Source organism: Balaenoptera physalus (genome assembly GCF_965194825.1).
Source record: "Balaenoptera physalus genome assembly, chromosome: 11".
NCBI classification, from domain to species: Eukaryota; Metazoa; Chordata; class Mammalia; order Artiodactyla; family Balaenopteridae; genus Balaenoptera; species Balaenoptera physalus.
In genome coordinates, this window is record NC_138896.1 from 72,040,511 (window position 1) to 72,065,281 (window position 24,771).

Here is a 24,771-nt window from a genome sequence, read left to right on the forward strand (position 1 = left end):
CTGGGAAGTTTAGATAGAAGCCCAGGTTCCCCACTCAGCCTTTGTTGACACCTGAAGGCAGGTGAAGTCCTTGTTACTGCTGGTTGAGGGTGGGAGTTCTAGTTCCCTAGGCCTCACGACTGCTGAGCAATGGTTAAAGTTCTGACTCTCCACCAGTCTTCCTCTGACACCATCCCAGCAGGGATGGGGAGAGGCTCCTTCTTATTGCTTGGGTGGGAATATAGAAATCCAGGTTCCCCTTGTGTTTTCCACTGACACCAAGGGGCTGAAGGTAGAGGGTGGTGCATTGTTACTAGCCAGTGAGGATGAAAGTCCCAGCTCCCTCCCCAGTAGAGATATCAGGGTGCCTTGTTACAGCCTCATGAGGGTGGAAGTCTTGGCTCCCCACTTGGCCTTTGTAGGCATGGGTGGGAGTGGGGCCACAGTTTTTTCTGTGGTGTTTTGCTAGAATAGGGCTGTTACTGTCTAAATGTTTTATGTCTTGCTAGGTTACCCCCTTCTTGCTCCTTTGGATAAAGAGAGCAGACTTTTGTTAGGATGTTTTTTGTTTCATCTGTTGGCATTTCTGGGTTGCCAGCTTCTTCAGCTCCCAATTCTGGTATACGTGAGGCAAAAGAAAACCCAAGGAACCTCACTGCTGTGTCATTGCTTGAATCCTGGGGTCCCTAGCTGGTCTGCCTTCTTCTCTTGACTGTTTAAGAGTCTCATGTTTATTTTATATATATAATATCTAGGATTTTCCCTTGTATTTAGTGGGAAACTAAGGAGAAGTACATCTATTTCATCTTCCTAGAAGTGAAAGTCCAATGGTCTTTTTCTTTTATGTTTTGTGTTTTTTGATATCTTTTAAAAATGAAATCCTTCCTTATTCTGACATTCTGCTATATTCTAAACATTTTAAAGTTCTGCTTTTTACATTTATGTATCTAATCCACCTGGGATTTATCTTGTTTTTGATGGAGAAGTGACAGAAGAACCTAATTGTGTTTTGTTTCTACATAGATAGCCACTTGTCCTGGCGCCTTTGAACAGCTTCTTTGCAAGCAGGTTTTGGGCTCTCCCTCTGGTTCCACAGTCCAGTGTCTACTCTGCCCCATGTGACACTGCCTTAAATACAGTAGCTTTGTGATAAGTCTTAGTTTGGTAGGATAGGACTCCCAGCCCTCAAAATTGTTTTACTTTCTTGGGTTTTGTCTTTGTCTCATGACTTTTAGTTCAGAAACAAAATAAGAACAGGAATAACGAAGTCAATAGCAAAAAAAACCTTTTGGCATTGGCTTGGATTTGCATTGACTTTAGAGTACGCTGCCTGTTTCAGTGGCCTTGTATTCTTCAGCAATCTTATTTACTTTGCATTACCCAGGTCAAAAAATATCACTTGGCTCCTCAACAGCTTGGCTCAGGGCAGGGCTTCATCGTTTTCCAGAATGGGAAATTGCTTGTGATGGCTGTGGCCACCTGTGGGCACCCAGAAAGTCCCACAGTGCATCTGTGTGGCTGCCAGCCTTAGAGCAGGGTCATGAGCTGCTTGAAGCTGGTGTGGGGGAGAGGGGACAATGTGCAGGGTTTTAGTCACTGTTGGGGGTGGGGGGCAAGAGAGTTCAAATAAGTTTCGTTCACTAGCACTGAGTTAGCAAGTATATGCAATATGTGGGGTGTAAGCAGTGGGTGGTTGCCACACTTCTCTGTGCAAATACTTGGCTTTTCAATTTTTTTCAAAAGTATTTTTTTAAAACTTAATAATTGTAATATTTGCCACATTGTTTTATCTCTATATATGCATGCACATGGGTTTTTTTTTCCCCTTGGACCATTTCAAAGTGAGTTGCAGAGATTTTTGATACTTCATCCCTAAATACTTCAAAATTGAGGACAATCTGTTATCGAGCCACACCACCATCATCTCACCTAAGAAAATTAACAATAAATCTAATCTCCAGCCCACATGCACAATTCCTCAGTTATCCCTTTGGGAGCTGATCTTGTGTGTTTTTTGTTTTTTTTAAAAGTAAATCCAACACAAATGAACCTGTCTATGAAACAAATGGAATCAGGGCCATAGAGAATAGACTGGTGGTTACCAAGGGGGTGGGGGGTAAGAGAGGGTTGGATTAGGAGTTTGGAATTAGCAGATGCAAACTGGTATATATAGAATGGATAAACAAGGCCCTACTGTATAGCACAGGTAACTATATTCAATATCCTATGATAAACCATAATGGAAAAGAATATGAAAAAGAATGTACATATACGTATAACTGAGTCACTCTGCTGTACAACAGTAATTAGCACAACATTGTAATTCAACTATACTTCAATACAAAATTTAAAAAGTAAATCCAGGGTCCAGTCAAGATGTACACACTGCATCTGGTTGCAGTCTTTAAATCTAGAATAGTCCCCTTGTATTTAGAGGCGTCAGATTTGGAAAGACCAGACCAGTTATCTTGTAGAAGGTCCCACATTCTAGATTTGTCTGATTGCGTCTTCATGGCCCTGTGTTTCCTATGAACTGGAAGTTAGTTCTAGAGTGGCACTACCCAACAGAAATATAATGTGATCCACATATGTCATTTAATATTTTCCGGTAGTCACATGAAAAAAAATTAAAAATAAGCAGGTGGAATTAATTTTAATAATATATTTAATATCTTTATTATGTACTATTTATTAATATTTATTTACTTAACTATACTTAATATTTTATATCCAAAATATTATTTCAATATGTAATCAATATTTTTAAAGTATTAGAGATTTTACATTCTTTTTTTTTAGATTAATTAATTAATTTATTTAGGCTGTGCCAGGTCTTAGTTGCAGCATACAGACTTCTTAGTTGTGGCATGCATGCAGGATCTAGTTCCCCGACCAGGGATCGAACCCTGGCCCCCCTGCATTGGGAGTGCAGAGTCTTACCCACTGGACCACTAGGGAAGTCCCTAACGTTCCTTTTTTATACTTAGTTTTCAGAATCCACGGTGTGCTTTATACTTAACGGGCCAGCCACATTTCCAGTGTTCAGTAGCCACATGTAGCTGGTGGCTCTGTACTGGACAGTGCAGGGTGAGACTTGATCCAACTCAGAGTAGATATTTTTGGCAGGAACACCTAGGGGGTAGTAACTGCCTGTGCTCAACTTTGAAACCATGGAAGTTGCTGAAGTCTGAGTCTACTCTTCTTCTTTTTCAGGCTTTGGGTGCTCTGGGATGGAGCAGGTGTGCAGAGGCTGAGGACCCAGTTCTGGGACCACGTCACTTGCTTCCTTTCTTAGACTATCTGCTTGAGCAGACTTGAGCCCGGGATGAGGATGTCTGTGGCCCTCTCGCTGCTGCTCCCCCTCTGGGGGAGGACCTTTCTCCTTCTGCTATCTGTGGCTGTGACTCAGTCCCGCTGGCCCAGTGAGCCTTCGGAGGCCGTCAGGGACTGGGAGAACCAGCTCGAGGCGTCCATGCACTCAGTACTCTCAGACCTCCATGAGGCTGTTCCCACGGTGGTTGGCATTCCTGATGGCACCGCTGTCGTCGGACGCTCATTTCGAGTGACCATTCCAACAGATTTAATTGCCTCCAATGGAGAAGTCATCAAGGTGAGACTGGATATAAACTGTAAATGAGGAATAATTCTCATCTTCCATTTTAGTTTTGATTTTAGTGTTAATTTTAGGTTTTTTTAGTTTTTTAGTTTAGGTTTAGTTTTTCAGTTTTCGAGGAATTCTGAGCTCAGTTCTTCCAGGACCTGCTAAGTGTTCCTTAAGAGAGGGACAGCCACTGACGTTCACTAGAGGGTCCCCATATATCTCAGAATAGCATCCTAAACCTTTATTTTTGCCCCATTTTGAGGGTGTCACCATTAAAAAGCTTTTACATATGTACTCTGGAAGATCTTTTGGTCATCAAGTTAGGGATTTGATGGAAGGGCCTGTGTATAGGAAATGGTCTGCTTTCATTAACCATGGGATTAAACCCAAGAAATATGGAACTTTTAAATGCTTTGAACCTATTTTTTTTTCTTTTAATATTTATTTATTTATTTATTTATTTATTTATGGCTGTGTTGGGTCTTCGTTTCTGTGTGAGGGCTTTCTCCAGTTGTGGCAAGCGGGGGCCACTTTTCATCGCGGTGCGCAGGCCTCTCACTATCGCGGCCTCTCCTGTTGGGGAGCACAGGCTCCAGACGCGCAGGCTCAGTAGTTGTGGCTCACGGGCCCAGCCACTCCGCGGCATGTGGGATCTTTCCAGACCAGGGCTCGAACCCGTGTCCCCTGCATTGGCAGGCGGATTCTCAACCACTGCGCCACCAGGGAAGCCCTGAACCTATTTTTTAAAAATAAGGTATAAGTAAATATTGGAATTTTGCTTTGCTTTGGTGTTCTATGTTTACTAATGTATTTGGTCACTTAAGAACAAAAATTAGTACTTAAATTTCAGCCTCGCCTCATCTCCTTTTGGGGAGGCAACCCAGAAAACAAGGGGATCTGAGATCTTTGTAACTGAAGAGTGTCTTGTCCAACCCAGGGTAGAAATTAGTTGAAACAGGAAGCTTTTGTGTGAAGAAGTAACATCCCTTTGTCTGGGGTTGTGGGACCTTGGAATTTCCCCTGCTTTCTGATTGAGTTTGCATGGGAGCCGTGTGGGTGGGTGGGGTGTACTCCTCAAGCTATGAACATCTCTTAGAGCAGATGTCAGCACACTTTTTCTTAAAAAAAGCCAGATAGTAAGTATTTTTTTGGCTTTGCTGGCCATATGGTTTCTGTTGCAACTCCTCAACTTTGCCAGTGTAGTATGAAAGTAGCCATAGACAATATGCAAGCGAATGGACATGGCTCTGTTCCAATAAAACTTTTTTTAAAAAATAAATTTATTTATTTATTTAATTTATTTTTGACTGCATTGGGTCTTTGTTGCTGTACACAGGCTTTTCTCTAGTTGCGGCGAGCTGGGCTACTCTTCGTTATGGTGCGTGGGCTTATTGCTGTGGCTTCTCTTGTTGCGGAGCATGAGCTCTAGGTGCATGGGCTTCAGTAGTTGTGGCACGCGGGCTCAGTAGTTGTGGCTTGTGGGCTCTAGAGCGCAGTAGCACGGGCTTAGTTGTTCCATAGCATGTGGGATCTTCCCGGGCTGGGGCTGGAACCTGTGTCTCCTGCATTGGCAGGCGGATTCTTAACTACTGTGCCACCAGGGAAGCCCCCAATAAAACTTTACTTTTAAAAACTTTACTGAAACTGAAATTTTAATTTCATGTGATTTTCACGTGTCAAGAAATACTATATCTTCTTTTGATTTTTTTCCCCCTCACTCGTTTAAAAATTGCAAAAAACATGTTTAGCTCATGGGCTGTACAAAGACAGGTGGCAGCCCAGATTGAACCTGCGTCCCCTGCATTGGAAGACAGATTCTTTACCACTGGACCACTGGGGAAGTCCCATGGCCACAGTTTTCTTTTTTTTAAATAAATTTATTTATTTTTGGCTGCATTGGGTCTTTGTTGCTGAGCGCAGGCTTTCTCTCGTTGCGGCGAGCGGGGGCTACTCGTCATTGTGGTGCGCGGGCTTCTTGTTGCAGAGCATGGGCTCTAGGTGTGCGGGCTTCAGTAGTTGTGGCTTGTGGGCTCTAGAGCACAGGCTCAGTAGTTGTGGTGCACGGGCTTAGTTGCTCCACAGCATGTGGGATCTTCCCAGACCAGGGCTCGAACCCGTGTCCCCTGCATTGGCAGGCGGATTCTTAACCACTGTGCCACCAGGGAATTCCTCATGGCCATAGTTTTCTAACCCTTGGCCTACAGCATTCTTTCCCCAGAGGTGTGGCTTGAATATGAATTAAAAGTATTCCAAGGTCTATACTTTGTTATGGTAGTTTTTAATATCTGTTTTGCACTTAGATTTCTACATACACATAGTGTTCTGGCTATTTATTGGTATGTTTAAAGCATAAGAACACAGTGGTTTGAAACAGCCAATTTGTTTTGCTCACAGTTTTGTGGCCAAGAATTCAGGGATTTAGAGCTAATCTGGGAGTCTCATCTCTGCTGCACATGGCACTAGCTAGAGTGGCTTACCTGGGCCTGGAGGATCTACTTCCAAGATGGCTCATTCATGGCTGGCAAGTTGGTTCTGCCTATTGACAGGGAGCTTACCTGGGGCTGCTGATCAAGGTCCTTGGTTTCTCTCCATGTAGACCTTTACACAGATACTTGGATTTCCTCACAGTACAATAGCTGGGTTCCAAGATTGAGTATTCCAAGATACAGGAAGTGGAAGCTGCCAGTCTCTTAAGGCCTGGGCTTGGAAACTTGCACAGTGACACTTCCTTTGTACTCCATTGGTCAAAGCACACCCAGGCTCTAATGAGTCTTTACCAACTTGCCTCTCTGACCCACAAGCCCCAGGCATCTAGATTAGAAATGGTCACAAATTCCATGCCACTCTTCTCATTGAGAGGTGTGTCTATGCCCCTTTCCCTTGAATCTGGGCAGACCCACTCCTCACCTGACCCTCCTTGTGTTCTCTTCCTTTTCCTTTTTGACCCCCTCTCCTTAGCTCATGGCTTGTTCTTAGGGTGGCCTTGTGTTCTCAGAGGTGGTCATACTTCCGAAGATCCTGGCTCAGTTCCATGGAGCTCTTTCTAGTTTGTGGAGTCTTTGAGAAAGATTTCCATGTAATCTTCATAACACCCCAGTAAGCCAGTTTCTAGTTTATTAGATGAAAAATGGCGTTTTTGGAGGTACATTTCTTACCCAGCATCAAATTTCATCTTCTGAATATCCAAACCCTGTAGTGATTACCCTTGTTCCAGTGGCCACTGGAATGTTGTACATGGATTAGTCTTGACCAAAGGTGCCTTGAGTCGATACAGTGAGCTGAGTATTTGCTGTATCTGGCAGAGGGACATTTAACAGGCTTATTCACTGGGGGAGCAAAGAGATTTTACTAGGAAAACAGGATTTTATCTGAGTATATCTATCTGTGGAAAGCAGACCATTTAGTAGATGATTAACCTGTAGAAAAACAGGTGAAAATGTGTGACTCTTCATCCCGAACAGTCTTGACATCAGGGTTGTGTGGGGTGGGAATCAGATCAGAAAGCCTGACTTCCTTCCTGGAGCTTTGGTTTCCCTATGTATAAAACAGGATTGAAAAGTCTTTACATTAAAGGAGTTGTTTTCCCCCCCCCCATTATAATAATGATGTATAAATGTACATTGTAGAAAAAGGGAGAAAGAAAATCTCCTGTGGTTCCTACCACTAGCATACTCCTCCATCATTTTCTGCGTTCATCAAGAGGTGTCCGTGTCACATACACACACAGACATTTTAGACAGACCTGAAATCATGCTGAATCTATTTTTTAACCTTTTTTTCATTCACTGTAGTTTGAGTTTTTTTCCTTGGTTATTAAGTATCCTTTGGGAATGTAACTTTTAATGGCTGCCCAATATTCTTGTGTATGTGAGGAATATTTCAGATCTTGGTCCCAAGGAGCCTTGTTGGGGTGACCTGCAAATCATATCCATCACTATTAACTGTCATCCAAACTACCACTCGCTCACCTCTTCCCAGGCGTCCTGCCTCTGTTCTTAACCCCTTAGTCTGTTCTCCATACTGAGGCAAGAGACATCTTTATCTTTGTAAAGCTTACATCTGCTAAAAACAGGCCTCCCCTACCCCCCTGCCCTTAGGATTAAGCCCTGTTTGATCTGGCCTCTGGCCTCTTCTCTCTCCCCTTTCCCTTTGCATACCTTGTCCCAGCCACACCAGCCTCTTTCTGCCCCACAGATATGCCAAGCTCAGGGCCCACCCCAGGCTGCTGGCTCTTTTTTTCTTCTGTCAGCATGGGTACAGCCACCTCTTTCAGGCTTAATTTCAGCATTGGAGCCCTTTCCCTCCACCCTGATGAAGGCAGATTTCTCACAAAACCTTGTGTTATCTTCTTAGCACATTTTTGTACTTGAAATTCTTGTTAGTCTGCATGTTTGATTCCAGTCCCATAGTAGGCCTTCAAATGTTTTTGGGCTGGCAGAGGGAAGGAGAACCCCCTCAGTACCTGCAAACCTGCTTTGGATTGTCAAAGCCTACCTGCCAGGGACTTATCTGGTGGTTCAGTGGTTAAGAATCCACCTGCCAATGCAGGGGACATGGGTTCGATCCCTGGTCCAGGAAGATCCCACATGCTGTGGAGCAACTAAGCCCATGTGCCACAACTACTGAGCCTGTGCTCTAGAGCCCACGAGCCACAACTACTGAGCCCTCATGCCACAACTACTGAAGCCTGTGCGCCTAGAGCCTAAGCTCTGTAACAAGAGAAGCCGCCTCAATGAGAAGCCCACACGCCACAACGAAGAGTAGCCCCCACTCCCCACAACTACAGAAAGCCCGCGCACAGCAACGAAGACCCAACACAGCCAAAAATAAATAAATAAAATAAATTTATTTAAAAAAAAAAAAAAAGCCTACCTGCCTGTTTGTAGGAAGAAATGCCAGCCTATGTCAGGGCAGTAAGAGACTAAGCTTGCCTAAGCCTCATGTGGGGTTCCCAGGTAAGGGTTGGCCTTCCAATCAATTAGCCGAATTGCCTAATGAGGACTCATAGGCAGAGCATGGTCTGTCCTGAGACCTGATGAGATTAGATGGGGTGGTTGTCATACTTGCTGACTGGTCAGGAGATGTGCATGAGGGTTGGTGATAGAATAATTAAGTGTTTGTAACAGACCATGTAACAGTCTATAGAAGGGGTAGAAAATTAAGTCTCATGCTAAGTGAGCTGCACTGGCTACCTGCCAAGCCTTGTTGGACCTGTGTGGGCTGATGGTTGTGGTATTTCAGGAGATTGTGGCAACTTTGGGAATCACAGTGACAGAGGAAGTGCTGCTTGGCATCAGCCAGGTATGCCCATCGGGTAACATCAACTCCTAAAACAAGCACTTCCCTATATTTTATACACCAGGCTTCAAGGAAGCAGGTCAGGAGAAAGAAGAACGGGACATGCCTGCCTGGAGGATTAGCCCTGAGGTCCTGGATCTTTTGCTCTCCCCCACATCTGAGACTCTTTCATGTCCAAACAGTCCTTGTCCAGTCTCATCCCAGCCAGCACCTATTACTTCCCTGCTGTTCTCTAGCTCTACCTCAAGAATCAATTTGCTATTACTGACCCCATTTTAACTCCCAAATGGACTCCATTGATCTGATGATGTAAGAAGGGGCTACGGGCTACCTCCAGACCTTTGTGGCCAGCATGACCTTACTGAAAGACCTGTGCCTTGGGTCTCTTCTTTTCTCCTGTGGCCTCAGGACACCCTAAAGGAGATGGTCCTGGCGTGTGCTCCCTTGGACCAGACTAGATGCCTGTATGCAAAGCTCATCCCAGGTCTTGACTGTTCTTTGCTCTCACAGGAGTCTTAGGTCTTAGAACACCCTCTCTCTTCATCAGCGTCTGTGGGTATAGGTCCCACGGAAGCCAGCTTTGCCTTTGCTGGGCAGATCCTAAGCTGTCCCAAGTTGGCCATAGTATAAGTTACCCCCCTGACTTCCCTCAGGATTGGCGCCGGCTCCCTAAGGGTGCCTCTCCTCTGACTTGAGTGTAGGACTGGCTGAGGAAGGTGATTATATGGCTGGAGATGTTCTAACTCCTCCTCTCTGGGGTGGTCAGGAGAGAAGTCTTTGCATCTCATGAAATGATTGGGCTACCCCTCTAGAGCCCCCTCAGATGTCTCATTTTGGTAGTGCCCATGAGGATGGCTTTTCATCCCTGCTTCCCTTTAGCCTCCTTGTCTGGAGACAATGTGGAATTTCTCTCAGCCCAAGATGTCGGCAAACTGGGAGCAGCCCTTCCTGGAACTGTGCTCTCATCTGCTGGCATAGGCCCCCAATTGTTCCCATGACAACAATGGGTACTCTTTTTGGCCAGGAAGGGGAGCTCATGAAAGGAGTATTTCTTTGGATGCTTGAGAGCTTTGTGGCAACCCCGCCTGCGTGAGATGAACTGCAGTTTCTTCCTGCCTCAAGTGGGTGTTCCCTGGCTCTGAATTGATCCCTTGTGAACAGAGCACACTGGGAAATGCGGGTTGGCGAAGGAAGGCATCCTTGGGGGTGGGTTGTCAGAATGGCATTTGCCCAGACATATCAGCTCAAATGCTTATTATTGAATATATAGGCTTCTATGTTTTAGGAAAAAAATTACTGACAAGGACTGAAAACATGACAAAGTAAAAATAGTTGATGTCAGGGCTTGGGATTGAGGGACTGATTCTGAGAATTTTATTAGTGGCTATAACTATGCTAAGCTGTCCCTTACTTTGGGGGGAAAATGATTAATTTTTGTTTTCAGATGAGAACAGTTAACATCAGATAAAATGCTTCATAATTCAGACCATAGGGGCACTGATGGGGCTGGACAGGTTGTGTTCAACATGTGATCCTGTGGCCTTGGCCTTTGTGGCAACAGCCATATTCTGGTTTGAGGTTTGAATGTCAAGCAACAGAACCAATGATTGTCTCTCATGGGTGTGGCTCTGCTCTACTCGGTAAAGCAAAGTATGTCTACCCTGGTTCTACCCTGGTTCCTCACCTTCTGTGGGGGCAAAGTCTTGGCCTTTGACCTCAAGCCAGAGGCTCTTCCTGTTGACATGTGCCATCTCCCCACAACCCAGCCATGTGACTGCCCATGTGCATCATTTGCAGAAGCTGAGCTTGGCCACAGAGCAGATTAGTCTCACTGTCATAGTCCATGGCACAGACACAGGATCACCCTGAATGTGAGTCAGCACCATGGGGGCCTCTGAAACGTGACTGGAAGCTGACTCCATCAGAGGGACTATTTCCTGCCCCCCTGAGCAAAGGAGCCCACCACACAGTCGGCCTGCCCCAAGGAGGCCTTGATCACCTCATGTGTGAGTGCCTCCAGGGTGTTGCCTATGGTACCCAGCCATAGACGGCTGCGGGTTGGCTCAGCTCCGCAGCTTGGGTGAGGGGTGAGGGGCTGAAGAGTCCAGGAGCCAGTGACCAGGTCTGAGGGAAGGCAGGGACTTTGCCAGGGCAGGCTGCTAAGAGGCCCAAGCAGTGGGGTGTCACAGGGCAGCAGTTTGTGCCACTGTGAAATGGACCACTGAGAAGACTCTCTGGCACATCTGTTGGGGATTCAGGGAAGCGCCCAGCCTGAACCCCTGGGGCTGTCGTGTCTTGAGGTGTTGGTTGGAAGGTGCCACCACTGAGGCTCAAAGGACCCTCCGAAAGGTTTGTAGTGTGGGGGAGTTCTCACCAAATGCAGTTTCTTGATTATACTTTATTCCTAAGATCGCTCTTTGCTGGCCAGCATCAACTCACCCAAGTGACAAGTATATGAAAGTGCTCATCCATCTTTCTGGAACTTTTGCTTGCCATTTCTAAGTCCCGTAACTCCTGCATGGGTAAGATACCACCTTGTGGGTTCTGAATGATAAAGCTTAGGTTTTCTTGGTTTTAGAAACCAGTGGTCATATAGTTAATTAAGCCCTAGTGAGAGTCCAGCTCCTCAGTTTTGATGGGCAGAAATCTGCTCTTTGATGAGGGACTAAGTAATATAAGCTCCTCTGCCGATTTGTTCTTTCTCCAGGTATGTTATGCTGATTTGGAGTGAGAGACTCTACTTGCGTTGCATGGTGTTTTAGCACAGGTGCTGTATCTTTATCAGACCAAGTGTTTGACAGTCTACTGTGCAAGAGAAGGCTCCAGCGAAGAAGTTGAAGAGAATGTCTGAGAACTGAATAGGAAGTCAGTTACTAGTCATCTGCTAGTATAGACTGAGGAGTGACCAAAACCTTCACGTTTGGCAGTTCCCCAATCATTGGTCATGGTGATTAATTGTGGGCATCGCTGGGCAGGTAGTCTTCAGAACTCCTTATGTGTCTGCCCAGGTTTTGTGGTTTTGATTCTTAATGTTTTTGGATGTACTTTATGGATCAAGATTTCTAAAATTGGGTGTGTGGCTGTTCAAGATCTTGTTTTCCTCAGTGCTGGGCTTGCCTTCCATCTCAGAAGCATGTTCTCTCTGAGGGTTGCTGAAACTGGAAAGATTTCTGGCTCTTTCTGAGTGGCCTGTGATCTAGAGCCCATGATCTCAAATCAGGCTTCCTCCTGCAGTTTCTGCCTCCTGCAGGTGTTCCCATTGCCTGAAGTCTCCTTTCCAAGATGGCTGCTTTATAAGGTCAGCAAGGGAGTGTTGGTATTTAATGATGGAGGGTGACTTGAAAACCTGGGGGGTGACTTGAAACCCTGGGGGAGTTCCATGGCCGGGGACAGCCTGTCACCCCAAATACATGTGCTGGTGTTATGAGCACTTCACACAGAGCTCTGATTCCTGCTTCTTGCCTGCCATTTCTAGCCTGGCAGTCCTTAGAGGGTCAGTTGTGGGTGGTTACAGTACAGCTAGGACAGAAATTTCTATATGAGTAAACTAAAGATTCCAAGGATAGTCGGAATCTCATGTGCAAATATGCCAGGATCAAGCACATCTCTTTTAGACTTAGAGGATGTGAGTGCTGGCTTTGGGCTGTCACCTGCAGCAAGTTCTCCCTGCCCTCTATGCCCCTCAACGTTTTCATCCACTCTTAGCAAACAGGTCTTAACAGGTAAGCAAGTCCCTGAGGGTCCCCAGCCTTGGCCGTGTTCCCCTATAGGGTCCTGGCTTCCTCTTCCTGTGGCCTCTCCACTTCCCTTTGATGCTTTGAGTTTCTGCTTTGGGGTATGAACAGGGAAACAAAGCCTCAGTGTGTGCTGGGTCCAAGGCCATTTGGGAAAGAGGATGGGGGAGTGGAGCCTGGACACGCCCTGGATCCATTCCTGCAGGAGCCTCACAATGTGTACTGTGTCCTCTTTCAGCCCATAGGGGCGGGTGAGGAACCAGCACTGACAGAGTCCAGCGTGTGCCTGGCCCTGTGATCATACAAGGCTGGCATCTTTTCCCCCTTCTTACATATGAGAAAACTGAGGCTGAGGTTGGATGAAGCCTCAGACTGCCTGGAGATGGGGCTTCCCTTCGGGTACGGTGTTTTTATAGAGATGAGTCCTGGCTTGTCATGGGGGGCTGTGTCTCTGAGAAGGAACTTTCATATCCCACTTCACCCTTAGGCCCTGAGAGGAAAAGTGGTCTAGAGCCTGGAAGTTTTGCAAGCTGGGGAGGATGTCCAGAGTTCCCATGGACTGAGGGGCTCCTGCTTTGTCACAGTAGAGCAGGTGTTGCATCCCAGAGCGTTCCCTCAACTGAGTGCCCTTGAGAGGGAGGGGGGCCGCTAGTGGAATCCTTTGGGGACTGTGGACACTGCCAGACCTTCAGGCATGTTCAGACTTCCCAGTTCAGGGGCTTTCCCTAAATGGCCTTGAAAATGCAGAGATGTCAGCTTCCCTGTGACTTGGGTAGGTTCCTTGTGGAACTCAGATTTGTTTTGCTTCCTGTGGCCTTTCTATTAAAATGAATCATTGCCAACCAAAGTGCTGCCTGGACCTGATGTTTGCAGTACCAAGATGCTCAGAGATGCATGGATTTTAGAACGTTCAGGTTAGAATCTCTCCTTGTCTGAGGAGTACCCAACATGCCGGGGACTGTTTGCTTCCCGGTGTAGATCCAGGTTGAACACCTATCCTGTGGCCAGGGCTCCAGTACCCTGAGGAGCCAGAATTTGCAGAAGGGAGGGCAGGTGCAGGGTGGAGTGGCTTGGCTCTGTTTTTCTGACATGGCTTATCCCAAATGTTGTCTCTAAAGCTGTGGGTAGACCATAGTGAAAGAATTTGTTTCAGTAACCAAAATGAAGCTACACAGTTCTGCTCTTCCATCGCCCAGTTTGAGATTGAGCATTATAACTTGCTTTGGTGAAACCTGGGGTTTTCTTTAATGTTTGTTATTTATGTTACACGTTATTAACATGCTAAAATGTTACTTGGCGTAGTTCAAATAAGTGTATATTTTCTAAGTCTGGCTGTGTGGGAGCCTTGACCAACCTGGGTTTATGCCTTAGGGCATGTCTGACAACAGAACTGTGGCTGTTGGGGGTCAGCAGAAAGGGAAGCCGAGCCAGCCAGGGAAGCTTGAGGAGGCGAGGGCCCTTCTCTGTTCTCTCTGTTATAAAGTGCCCTTACGTAATTGAGACAGACTTGAAAAAGCACTGACGCTGCTTACTCATTTGTGCTGATGGAACACACGGCGCTGGGCACAGGGCTAACTGCCTGGCCACTGAGGCATATCCCATGGGCCTGGCCAGCCACTTGGCACCCATCTGGAGCCTCTCCTGGTCTCTCTTGGCCCTGTTCAGTCTTCTCTACAAGTGGCTTCTCCTTGGCTGACTTCATCCAGAGCTCCATTCTTGGCCCTCCCTTTCTCCTTTCTCTGCCCGATCTCTTGCAGGTGTCCTCTCATTCCAGTGGTAGTCATTGGGATGGAGTGGGCTTAGGAGAGATACCCTTGGGTGGCCGGAAACCTGGGTCCATGCCCTGGCTCACCTACTCTCTTCCTCTCAGGAAGTTCTTACCCCACCCCTGTAAAACATCTCATGGTTCCCTTGACTACTCCATTTGGCCTTAACATCTTTGCTTCACATTTTTTGCAAAACTAGATCATTCAACCTTTGCTTTATATGTTTATATGTGGATGTGGCAGTTTTTGTATTTAACATAATTGAACTGAAAAAATTTAAAGCATAGGTTTTTCAGTCAAAGCAGTTGTAATAAGTATTTTTGTAGCTAAAAAAGATTGTAAAGGAAGACTATATTTAGTGTTTTTCATGGATTTGAAGACACCCATGTTTACAGTTATTTTACCATTTCTGATGTTGGCTCTGTTTGCAGTGGATGGTGAGTGATGGGATGGGGGATTCTTAGTGGTTCATTAATTAGATGATTGTGCACCCTAGGGTTGATGGAATATGGTGTCACAAAAGAAACTCTGTGAACTCAGTGGTTCAGAGAGCAGTCAATAAAGGACAACTCCTAATAATGTCATATGTCTTCTCATGGCTTTTTGCTGGAGGTAGGAAATCTCTTTATAGGCAGGGTAAATATCTGGTCTCTGATAAGGTTGATGGAATGGCATGCGCATGGACACCTGGGTCCTGGCTGGGAAGAGCAGGTATGAGTTCAGGGTCTCTTCCCCAATCACTCAGGCACCTGGCTCTTGGAAGGAGGAAGCCTGACGAACCAGAGCCCCTGGGGAACCCAGCAGCCATAGCTGTGGCCTTCCTGCCACAGGGAGGGAAGCATTTTAGTTTCCCTCTCCTGACAAGCAATGACCAGGAAGGGCAATTCCTGGGCCGAGGCTGGCAGTAAGACATGCCATCTGTTGGCCATTGTGTTTCTGGACTTGATGGACAGGGCAGTGGAGCTGACTGAGAGTGCCTTTAGGCAGACCAGAGCGTGGATCCCACCTTTCTTGCATTGGGGGCAGGAATAGGTGTTTCCCGAAGGTGAGAGAAGTCATAGATGGGGCCTGGGCAAGAGGTGAGTCTTGTTTCCCTCTTGTCAGCTGATGGTGGAAATTTTTATGGTGGCATTCCCTTGGGGGCTTTACGTATTACCAGTCATGTCGCTGTGGAGGACTTCCACCCTGAAATAAGTCTGGGAGGTGCTGTTGGGTGGAAAAGGGGATGAGCTCCTGAGGCCTGCTCTGTGCTTTGGCTTTCCAAGGACAGAGGTAAGCTCTGTCCATTTCCCAAACTTAGTTGACTACAGAATTCTCTTTTAGAGAGACTGGAGGTCCTTGGAATGCCTTTGATAAACACTCTTCTTAGAATAATTGTTTACATTCCCCTACCCTGGGCATTGCAGTTTTTCTTGAGATTTGAAAAGCAGTGTTAAGACATTAGATACAGCTAACCAAATGTACCCCACTACACTTGAATGTAACATGGTGGTTGTAAAATGAGACATCTGGGGGCATTGAGTTGTCCCTGCACCCAGACCGGTGTGCATTTCCACTTCTGGGCAGGAGAGGCACTCTAGGCCAGGCATATACCTTGAGCAAAGTTGTGGTGTCTGTGGAGGGTAGGGTAGAAGTCTGAGGCAAGGTTGGAAAGTAGTGCTGAGGGATGAGACACTCGGGTTGATTCTGCAGGCAGAGTGGACGAGTAGGTGGCAGGGCACTTCACTGGTATAAAAACCTGCAACATTCTTGAGCTCCATGGCATCAGTTCTCTGGGATGAGACATGTGTTTTGAGTGCCAGAACTGCTGTCTCCCCACCGTGTGGCCTTGGGCGAATCATTTGCCTTCCATGCTAGCCCATCTGGCAGCCCCAGTCTTTCGTGAGAGGTAAATGAGCTCCAGGAGAGAGGCGTTGGTTCCTCCACCAGGAATTCTGAATTGTACCTCAGGCCTGTCACACAGGTTAGGCCAGTGGTTAACTGTTGAGATCATTTTCGGGTTATGCAGTGATGGTGGCAATTAACTCATGCTGACATCTCTTCTAGGTATCAGCAACAGGGAAGGAGGCCTTACCGTCCTGGCTGCAGTGGGACCCACAGAGCCACACCCTGGAGGGTCTCCCCCTTGACACTGATAAGGGCGTGCATTACATTTCAGTGAGTGCTGCACGGCTGGGGGCCAACGGAAGCCACGTCCTGCAGACTTCCAGTGTGTTCTCTATCGAGGTCTACCCTGAAGACCACAGTGAGCCACAGTCTGTGCGGGCAGCGTCACCAGACCCTGGTGAGGTGGTATCATCTGTCTGTGCTGCCGATGAGCCTGTGACTGTCCTGACAGTAATTCTGGATGCTGACCTCACCAAGATGACCCCAAAGCAAAGGATTGACCTTCTGCACAGGATGCGGAGCTTCTCAGAAGTGGAGCTTCACAACATGAAGTTGGTGCCAGTGGTGAATAACAGACTGTTTGACATGTCGGCTTTCATGGCTGGCCCAGGAAATGCAAAAAAGGTGGTAGAGAATGGGGCCCTGCTCTCCTGGAAGCTGGGCTGCTCCCTGAACCAGAACAGTGTGCCTGACATTCGTGGTGTGGAGGTCCCCGCCAGGGAAGGTGCTATGTCTGCCCAGCTTGGCTACCCTGTGGTGGGTTGGCACATCGCCAACAAGAAACCCCCTCTCCCCAAACGCATCCGGAGGCAGATCCATGCCACACCCACACCTGTCACTGCCATTGGGCCCCCAACCACGGCCATCCAGGAGCCACCATCCAGAATTGTGCCCACCCCCACATCTCCAGCCATTGCTCCTCCAACCGAGACCATGATTCCTCCAGTCAGGGATCCTGTGCCTGGGAAGCCCACAGTCACCATTCGGACTCGAGGTGCCATTATTCAGACCCCAACCCTCGGCCCCATCCAGCCCACTCGGGTGTCAGAAGCTGGCACCACAGTTCCTGGCCAGATCCGCCCAACAATGACCATTCCTGGCTATGTGGAGCCCACGGCAGTTGCTACCCCTCCCACAATTACCACCAAGAAGCCACGAGTATCCACGCCAAAACCAGCCACACCTTCTACTGATTCCTCAACCACCACGACTAGAAGGCCGACCAAGAAACCACGGACACCCCGACCGGTGCCCCGGGTCACCACCAAAGCTCCCGTCACCAGATTGGAAACCGCCTCCCCGCCTACTCGCATCCGCACCACCACCAGTGGGATGCCCCGCGGAGGAGAACCCAACCAGCGCCCAGAGCTCAAGAACCATATCGACAGGGTGGATGCCTGGGTTGGCACCTATTTTGAGGTGAAGATCCCGTCGGACACCTTCTATGACAACGAGGACACCACCACTGATAAGCTGAAGCTGACCCTGAAGCTTCGGGAGCAGCAGTTGGTAGGCGAGAAGTCTTGGGTGCAGTTCAACAGCAACAGCCAGCTCATGTATGGCCTGCCTGACAGCAGCCACGTGGGCAAGCACGAATATTTCATGCACGCCACAGACAAAGGGGGCCTATCAGCTGTGGATGCCTTCGAGATCCATGTCCACAGGCGCCCTCAAGGGGATAGGGCTCCTGCTAGGTTCAAGGCCAAGTTTGTGGGTGACCCAGCAGCTGTGGTGAATGACATTCACAAGAAGATTGCCCTGGTGAAGAAGCTGGCCTTCGCCTTTGGGGACCGCAACTGCAGCACCATCACTCTGCAGAATATCACCCGGGGCTCCATTGTGGTGGAATGGACCAACAATACACTGCCCCTGGAGCCCTGCCCCAAGGAGCAGATCACGGGGCTGAGCCAGAGGATCGCTGAGGATGATGGCAAACCTCGAACTGCCTTCGCCAACGCCTTGGAGCCCGACTTTAAGGCCTTGAGCATTTCTGTGACAGGCTCTGGCAGTTGTCGGCATCTACAGTTTGTCCCAGTGGCGCCACCCAGGAGGGTGCCCTCAGAGGCACCACCTACGGAGGTGCCAGATAGGGACCCTGAGAAGAGCAGCGAGGATGATGTCTACCTGCACACAGTCATTCCGGCCGTGGTGGTTGCAGCCATCCTGCTTATCGCTGGCATCATTGCCATGATCTGCTATCGCAAGAAGAGGAAGGGCAAGCTCACCCTCGAGGACCAGGCCACCTTCATCAAGAAGGGGGTGCCTATCATCTTTGCAGACGAGCTGGACGACTCCAAGCCCCCACCCTCCTCCAGCATGCCGCTTATCCTGCAGGAGGAAAAAGCCCCCCTCCCCCCTCCTGAGTACCCCAACCAGAATGTGCCCGAGACCACTCCTCTGAACCAGGACACCGTGGGAGAGTACACACCCCTGCGGGATGAGGATCCCAATGCGCCTCCCTACCAGCCCCCGCCGCCCTTCACAGCCCCCATGGAGGGCAAGGGCTCCCGTCCCAAGAACATGACCCCATACCGGTCGCCCCCTCCCTATGTCCCCCCTTAACCCACAAGCGCCTGGGTGGAGGCAGGGGTAGGGCAGGGCCCTGGAGACAACACGGTGTTGTCTGTGGAGACCAGTGGCCTGCAGACCATCGCCCACTGGGAGCCGACACCTGACCTAGCACACGCTGACACACACGGGGCCTGGACAAGCCCGCCCACTTGGTCCTCCTAAACCCCAAAGCAGCTGGAGAGACTTTGGGGACATTTTTACTTTTAATTTTTGCCTAACAGCTTTTTGTTTGTTCATAGAAAATTCTTCGCTGCGTTTTTGAAGGCTGGCTCTGAAAGCACCGTTTGGAGTAGAGGTAGATGGAGGGAGCGAGGAACCGTGAATGAACTCGCAGGCAGTGCTGGGCGGCCTCCCGGCTCTCTGCGTTTTGCCTTTAACACTAACTGTACTGTTTTTTCTATTCACGTGTGTCTAGCTGCAGGATGTAACATGGAAAACAGTAGCTAAAGATTAAATTCAAAGGACTTTCAGAACTTAAGGTTAAGTTTTTACATTTAATCTGCTGTTTACCTAAACTTGTATGTGTAATTTTGGGGTGGGTATGGGAAATTGCTTTGCTAAAAATAAGCTCCCAGGGTGTTTCAAACTTAGAGAAGACCAAGGGACAGTATTTTTTATCAAAGGAATCCTATTTTTTCACACTACGTAAACTTCGTTGCTCTGATACCCCAGAGAGCCTGACTGGGGGCCTCCTGGCCCTGGCTCAGGGGCCAGGGCCCTGGTGCTGGGTTTGCTGTCCCACTGTTGCCAGGGGCTGGAAGCTGGAGGGGCCTCTTAGGCCATGGACATCCACACCCCCACCCCATGCACGCTAGCGGCCCACAACCAAGGGGTCTTCATTTCCATGGAAAGGGGACTCCAAGAGGCAGTGGTGGCCGTGGCCCCCAACCTAGGTGCTCCAGGTGGGCCAGCTGCTCGTGGGGATGCCTGGGGAGGTCGAGAGACTCGACTACATCAGCCTGTTTTCTTTTACCCTTTTTCTGTGCGTTTTTTTTCCCCCTCCTAAAAGGAATATCATGGATTTTTGAAACACTCAGTGGGGGACATTTTGGTGAAGATGCAATATTTTTATGTCATGTGATGCTCTTTCCTCACTTGACCTTGGCCACTTTGTCCCAACAGTCCACAGCCCAACCCTGACCCACCCCACCCCTTTTCTCTGGCGCTCCAGTCCCAGGCCTTGGGCTTGAACAGCTGGGAAAGGTCTGGTGGCTGGGGAGGAGTGCCAGCAATAGTTCATAGTAAAAATTTGGGGGCTCTCAAAGCTAATTTTTTACTAAAGTTTTTATACAGCCTCAAATTGTTTTATTAAAAAAAAAAGATTAAAAATGGTGATGCTTACAGCAGTTTGTACAAGCTCTTAGTGTTGATTCCATGGGACTGACGGCTTTGCTCATTTTGATTTTTTTTCCCCCCTTCTTTTCCTAATGGTTTAAATTCTGGAATTACACTGGGGCTTCTTTTGCCTTTATTAGCAGAACATCCGTCCATCCATCTGCATCTCTGTCCCGTGACTCAGGGGCACCCACTCAGCTTTGATTCTCCTCCTTTGGAAGAAACCATTTTGAGCATGACTTCTTGATGTCTGAGAGTTATTTTGGGTACCTTTTAGGGAGGAATGCCTTTTGCAATAATGTATCCCTTCCATGATCGAGGGCGGGTGGGTGGACCCAGGCTCCCTTTGCACACCACGCAGCCACTTCTAAGCCATATTGACCATTTTGCAGAGGATTCATGTGTGCTGCCTCAGGAGGGGAGGGACGGTCAGAGTGGAGGGGTCTCCACCCTGCCCTTCTCTGGAGGGTATTCCCGCTTGCGCCTTCTCCCACAGGGCCTAGCCTCTCTCTCCTGCCTGGTCCCCTGGTGGGGTGAGCAGTGCCACTGTGGGGGAGCCTGTAAATGAGGGCTCAGTGGACCTGTGATGACTGGGCCTTGTGCCTCCAAGCCCTGATCCAAGCCGGAGTTTCCCCAGTGCCCCAGAGTCAGGAGCGCAAGCTGAGTCTGACCTGGTGAGATTATTTTTGATGACCTTGCCAAAAGATAAACAATTTCCAGTGTTCCAGGTGAGGGCTTTGAAAGGCCTTCCAAATAGCTCCGTTGCCCCTAGCAACCCCACCATCGGGCATTGCCACGCAGAGACGTGGCTGGCCCAGAATGGCCTGTTACCATAGCAACAGGAGGCGATGGGGCAGTGAACAGAATAACAACAGCAACAATGCCCTTGCAGGCTGCCTCCTCCCCTGAGTGCCCGGCTGGCAGTGGTCTTTGGACTCTGTGAGACAGAGAGCCAATCTCACATTCAAGTGTTCACCAACCACTGACGTGTTTTTATTTCCTTCTATATGATTTTAAGATGTGTTTTCTGCATTCTGTATAGAAACATATCAAACTAAATAAAACAGTGTCTTTATTACAATGCCATTGCCTCCAAGCATCTCTTTCCCTGGCCCCTACACAACATGAGTGTAGGGTGGAACTGGAGTCCATGTGACAGAGGGAAGAGGGGACCCAGCTAGGCCCACTCGGAGGTGGCCTTTGAGCAGCTGACCAAATAGCCTTCACATCCTTACCATTTCTGTGCCTCTGGGAGGGGTGGGTGTGTGCACCAGAAGCTCTGCCAACCAATGAGCCCTCCTTAGCACCTCTTCTGCCTGAGCCAGCTGAGATAAATCTCCTTGAGCCTCAATTTCCTCATCTGTAGTGTGGGGTGGGGAGAGGAATGGGCAGAAAACCCAATGAGACTGGGCGGGAGGGGAGGATGGTGGGAGAGGTCTTGCTACAGGCTGTCTGCCCCAGAGTGGGTCAGCTTCTGCAGGTCCCAGACAGGGGTCCCTCAGGCTGGACCCCCTACCCACTACCTTGTGGGGTTGAGGCTGGCCAGTCTCCCAGGTAGTCTCAAGGCAGGTTTGGCCTTGGCCTTGGCCTTGGAGTGGGGAGAAGGGGAGAATGGTTTCTGGCCAGGCTGTTCTGCCCTCATTGGGCCTATAGTTTCTGGGGGCCTGCCCCTAAGTGCCCTGCCTGGGATGGACAGGCCAGCTGGGTAGCCTTAGCATGACTTAGTGCCCAGGAAGGGGCAGGTTGTCCTGGGACACTGCCAGGGCGTGGGAGGCAGGGGATGCAGCAGCTGTGTCTTCAGAGGCAGGATCAGGGCCATTGGTCACAGAACAACTGGTGCCTCTTTTGGGCTCACTCCCACCACCACAGGGTCCTCACCATCTCCACCTACAGCCCCCAGGCTGCTGGTCTGCTCACAAACTTCAAGACCCAGAGCTGAGACTGGTCCTGTATTGCAGATAGAACTGAGTCTCAGAGTTGGGAGTTGAGTGTCAGACAATTACTTGTAGGATACCACACTGATAAATACCAGGAAAAGCTGTCTCCAGTGCAGAGTTCAGGGACACATACCTCACCCCAAGACCTAGCTGCAGGAGCCCAGGAAATGACCCTGCCCTTGCTCTCATGGCCTCAGGAAGTTCTGCTTAATGTCTAACCTGAAGCCACTGGGTTGAGTGGACTCACTGTCCTGAACTCGAGTAAAGGGATCCCTGCTTTCAGCAGAGAATAAATAGTAAGGTCAGCAGGTTAGGAAGACGAGAAGCCACAAGGTTCTCTGGCCTCTGCTCTGCCGTCTCCTTTAGGAATATCTGATGTTTGGCCTGGCGGGCCTCTGCCCCACAGCACTCCTGGCAGGTCTCCTTGGTGGGGATAGGGACTGTCTACTCACTTTTTTCAAGCTAGAGAGGGTGATGTAGGAAAGGGGCAGGAAAAAAGGGCTACAGTGGGGGAGGGGCGGGGGAGCTGTCAGACCCACAGAAATCTGCCTTCCCCCTCTGTCTCTGACCCAGGGCAAGCTCCCAGGATCCCTTTGGCCTGGCTTCCCCATCTGTGAGATAGGACAGTGCTGTTCTCCAAGGGATTCTGAGAAACCCTGGGAACTGGGGGAGTGGAATTGGGATAACAAGTCACCCCCAATGCATCTGCCTGTAAAAGGGTCAGAGAATCCAAGCAAGGCTAGAAGACTCTTCATTCTTTCCTGGTATAAAGGTACTGCCTTGGGCCAGGGCATTGGCTGCAGAATATTGGGGTGTCTAAGAGCTCCTGGCCAGCCTAGTTCTCTAGAACATCACCAGTTTGGTGGGGACTGGAGGCTCCAAATGACTCACCCACCTCCATTTGTTCCCAACAAGCAGAAGAATCTCCTACAAGAGGCCCTTCCCTGGCTGCTCTAAAGCATGGAAGGCCCCACTCAAGCATCAGTCTTTCAAGGGTGAGCTTCACTCCTCTCTCTCTATTACTATATCTTAAAAATACAAATGAGCTAATGCTTTTAAGCTAAAGCTTCCTGCTTCGCTACCTTCTCAATCATCATGTTGAGGCAAGGTGACTGAGGCCCAGAGAGGGCAAGGGTCCAGGTACTGTGGCTAAGGCAAAGCAGGTTCAATTCTAAGTGTGACCTAAACACTTCAGGTTTTTTCAGATTGTAAAATTCTGTCCATTTTGTAGAGCAGCAAAAAATTATTTGAAGCCCCCCTGGGAGATGGCACCATTTCCCTTATGAGGACCCTAGCAGACCCAGAGAAGATATGGCAAGAGATTCAAAGTGAGGGTTCCCATCTGCTGGGAATGGGTTGCTCCTACACCTGAGGGCAGCATGGAGCAAGGGCAGCATGGAGACCTGGCCACTGGGGCCCTCACTGGCCCCACTGCCCTCAGTGTTGATGGGCTCACTCCCACCACCACAGGGTCCTCACCATCTCCACCGACAGCCCCCAGGCTGCTGCTCTGCTCACAACTTTCAAGACCCAGAGCTGAGACTGGTCCTGTATTGCAGATAGGACTGAGTCCCAGAGTGGGGAGTTGGGGGTCAATTACTTGTAGGATACCACACTGATAAATACCAGGAAAAGCTGTCCCCAGTGCAGAGTTCAGGGACACATACCTCACCCCAAGACCTAGCTGCAGGAGCCCAGGAAATGACCCTGCCCTTGCTCCCTTGGCCTCAGGAAGTTCTGCTTAATGTCTAACCTGAAGCCACTGATGGAGGTGACCCTAGAGTCTCAGCTGGGGTGGGGCTAAGTTGGTCTGTTTGTGTCCCTGTGAAGGCTCCGTGTGTCCAGGAGGTGCCCCTGGGTGGTTTCCGGGCGGTAGCAGGGGCAGCTCTCAACCTTGGTAGTGGTTCAGGGGTGCCCCATGTCAGCCTGGCGGAGAGCCAGTTGCCTGGGGCTCTGGGCCAAAGAGGGGGGACAGTGTCCATGGGCTCCCAGGAGGTGGCGCCACAGGCTGGAGTAAGCCTGACAGCAATGGGCAAGTCAGGCTGTGGGCGGGGTTAAGTAACAGCGGAGGCTGGCTGTGGGAGGGTGGAACCCGGCCTAGAGCAGAGCTGAGACGGCCGGGCACTGGACCAAGCCTAGAGCGGGGCGGGGCCGAGCGGGGCTGTAGGCAGGGCTAAGGCGGTAGGGCCTGCTGCCGAGAGCCGCTCCGAGTTAGGCTGCGGACTGACGCTTTAACTGGGCGGGTCTTTTCTCGCTCAGCCACCGAGGCACAGACCCTGAGGGCATTAGGGTGCGAGTTGCTGGGGTTTGGAGCCTGCCTTTCGCCGCGGCCGTTCTCCTTCAGAAAGGGAAGCTAGAAGAGAATAAATGGGAGGGGCGAGTCTGGGGCCCAGGCTTCCAGATGGCTTCTGTTACTGGGGCCCTGCTGGCAAACCTTGAATTCGGATGTACTTAGGCAGGAAGGAATAAGGACCTTTCCTTTGCACCTTAGCTTTTGTAAACCTCCAGGATTCCTGCGGTGGAGGCCAGCATGGGGCCTGCACACAGTAGGGCTCAGCGCTTGTTGGATGCTCCCTGGATGCTCCTCTTCCTCCAGCCTGAGAGCTCCTGAGGACACGGCCTAAAGTGCTGCGGATCTGGGAGGGTCCTGGATGGAAGCCAGG

The 24,771-nt window shown here is 49.3% G+C and overlaps 1 protein-coding gene across 8 annotated transcripts in view; it reads left to right on the forward strand.

Moving 5' to 3' along the window:
- Nucleotides 1-21,252, forward strand: part of DAG1 (dystroglycan 1) — a 64,785-nt gene extending 43,533 nt beyond the window's left edge. For all 8 annotated transcript variants that reach the window (XM_082413640.1, XM_082413639.1, XM_082413637.1 and 5 more), the window contains 2 exons: nt 3,193-3,589; nt 16,425-21,252. In XM_082413640.1, coding sequence (XP_082269766.1) covers nt 3,305-3,589; nt 16,425-18,827 — 2,688 coding nt within the window. In that variant the 5' untranslated portion in view covers nt 3,193-3,304 and the 3' untranslated portion in view covers nt 18,828-21,252. The remainder of the gene's footprint in view (nt 1-3,192; nt 3,590-16,424) is intronic.
- The last annotated feature ends 3,519 nt before the right edge of the window (nt 21,253-24,771 follow it).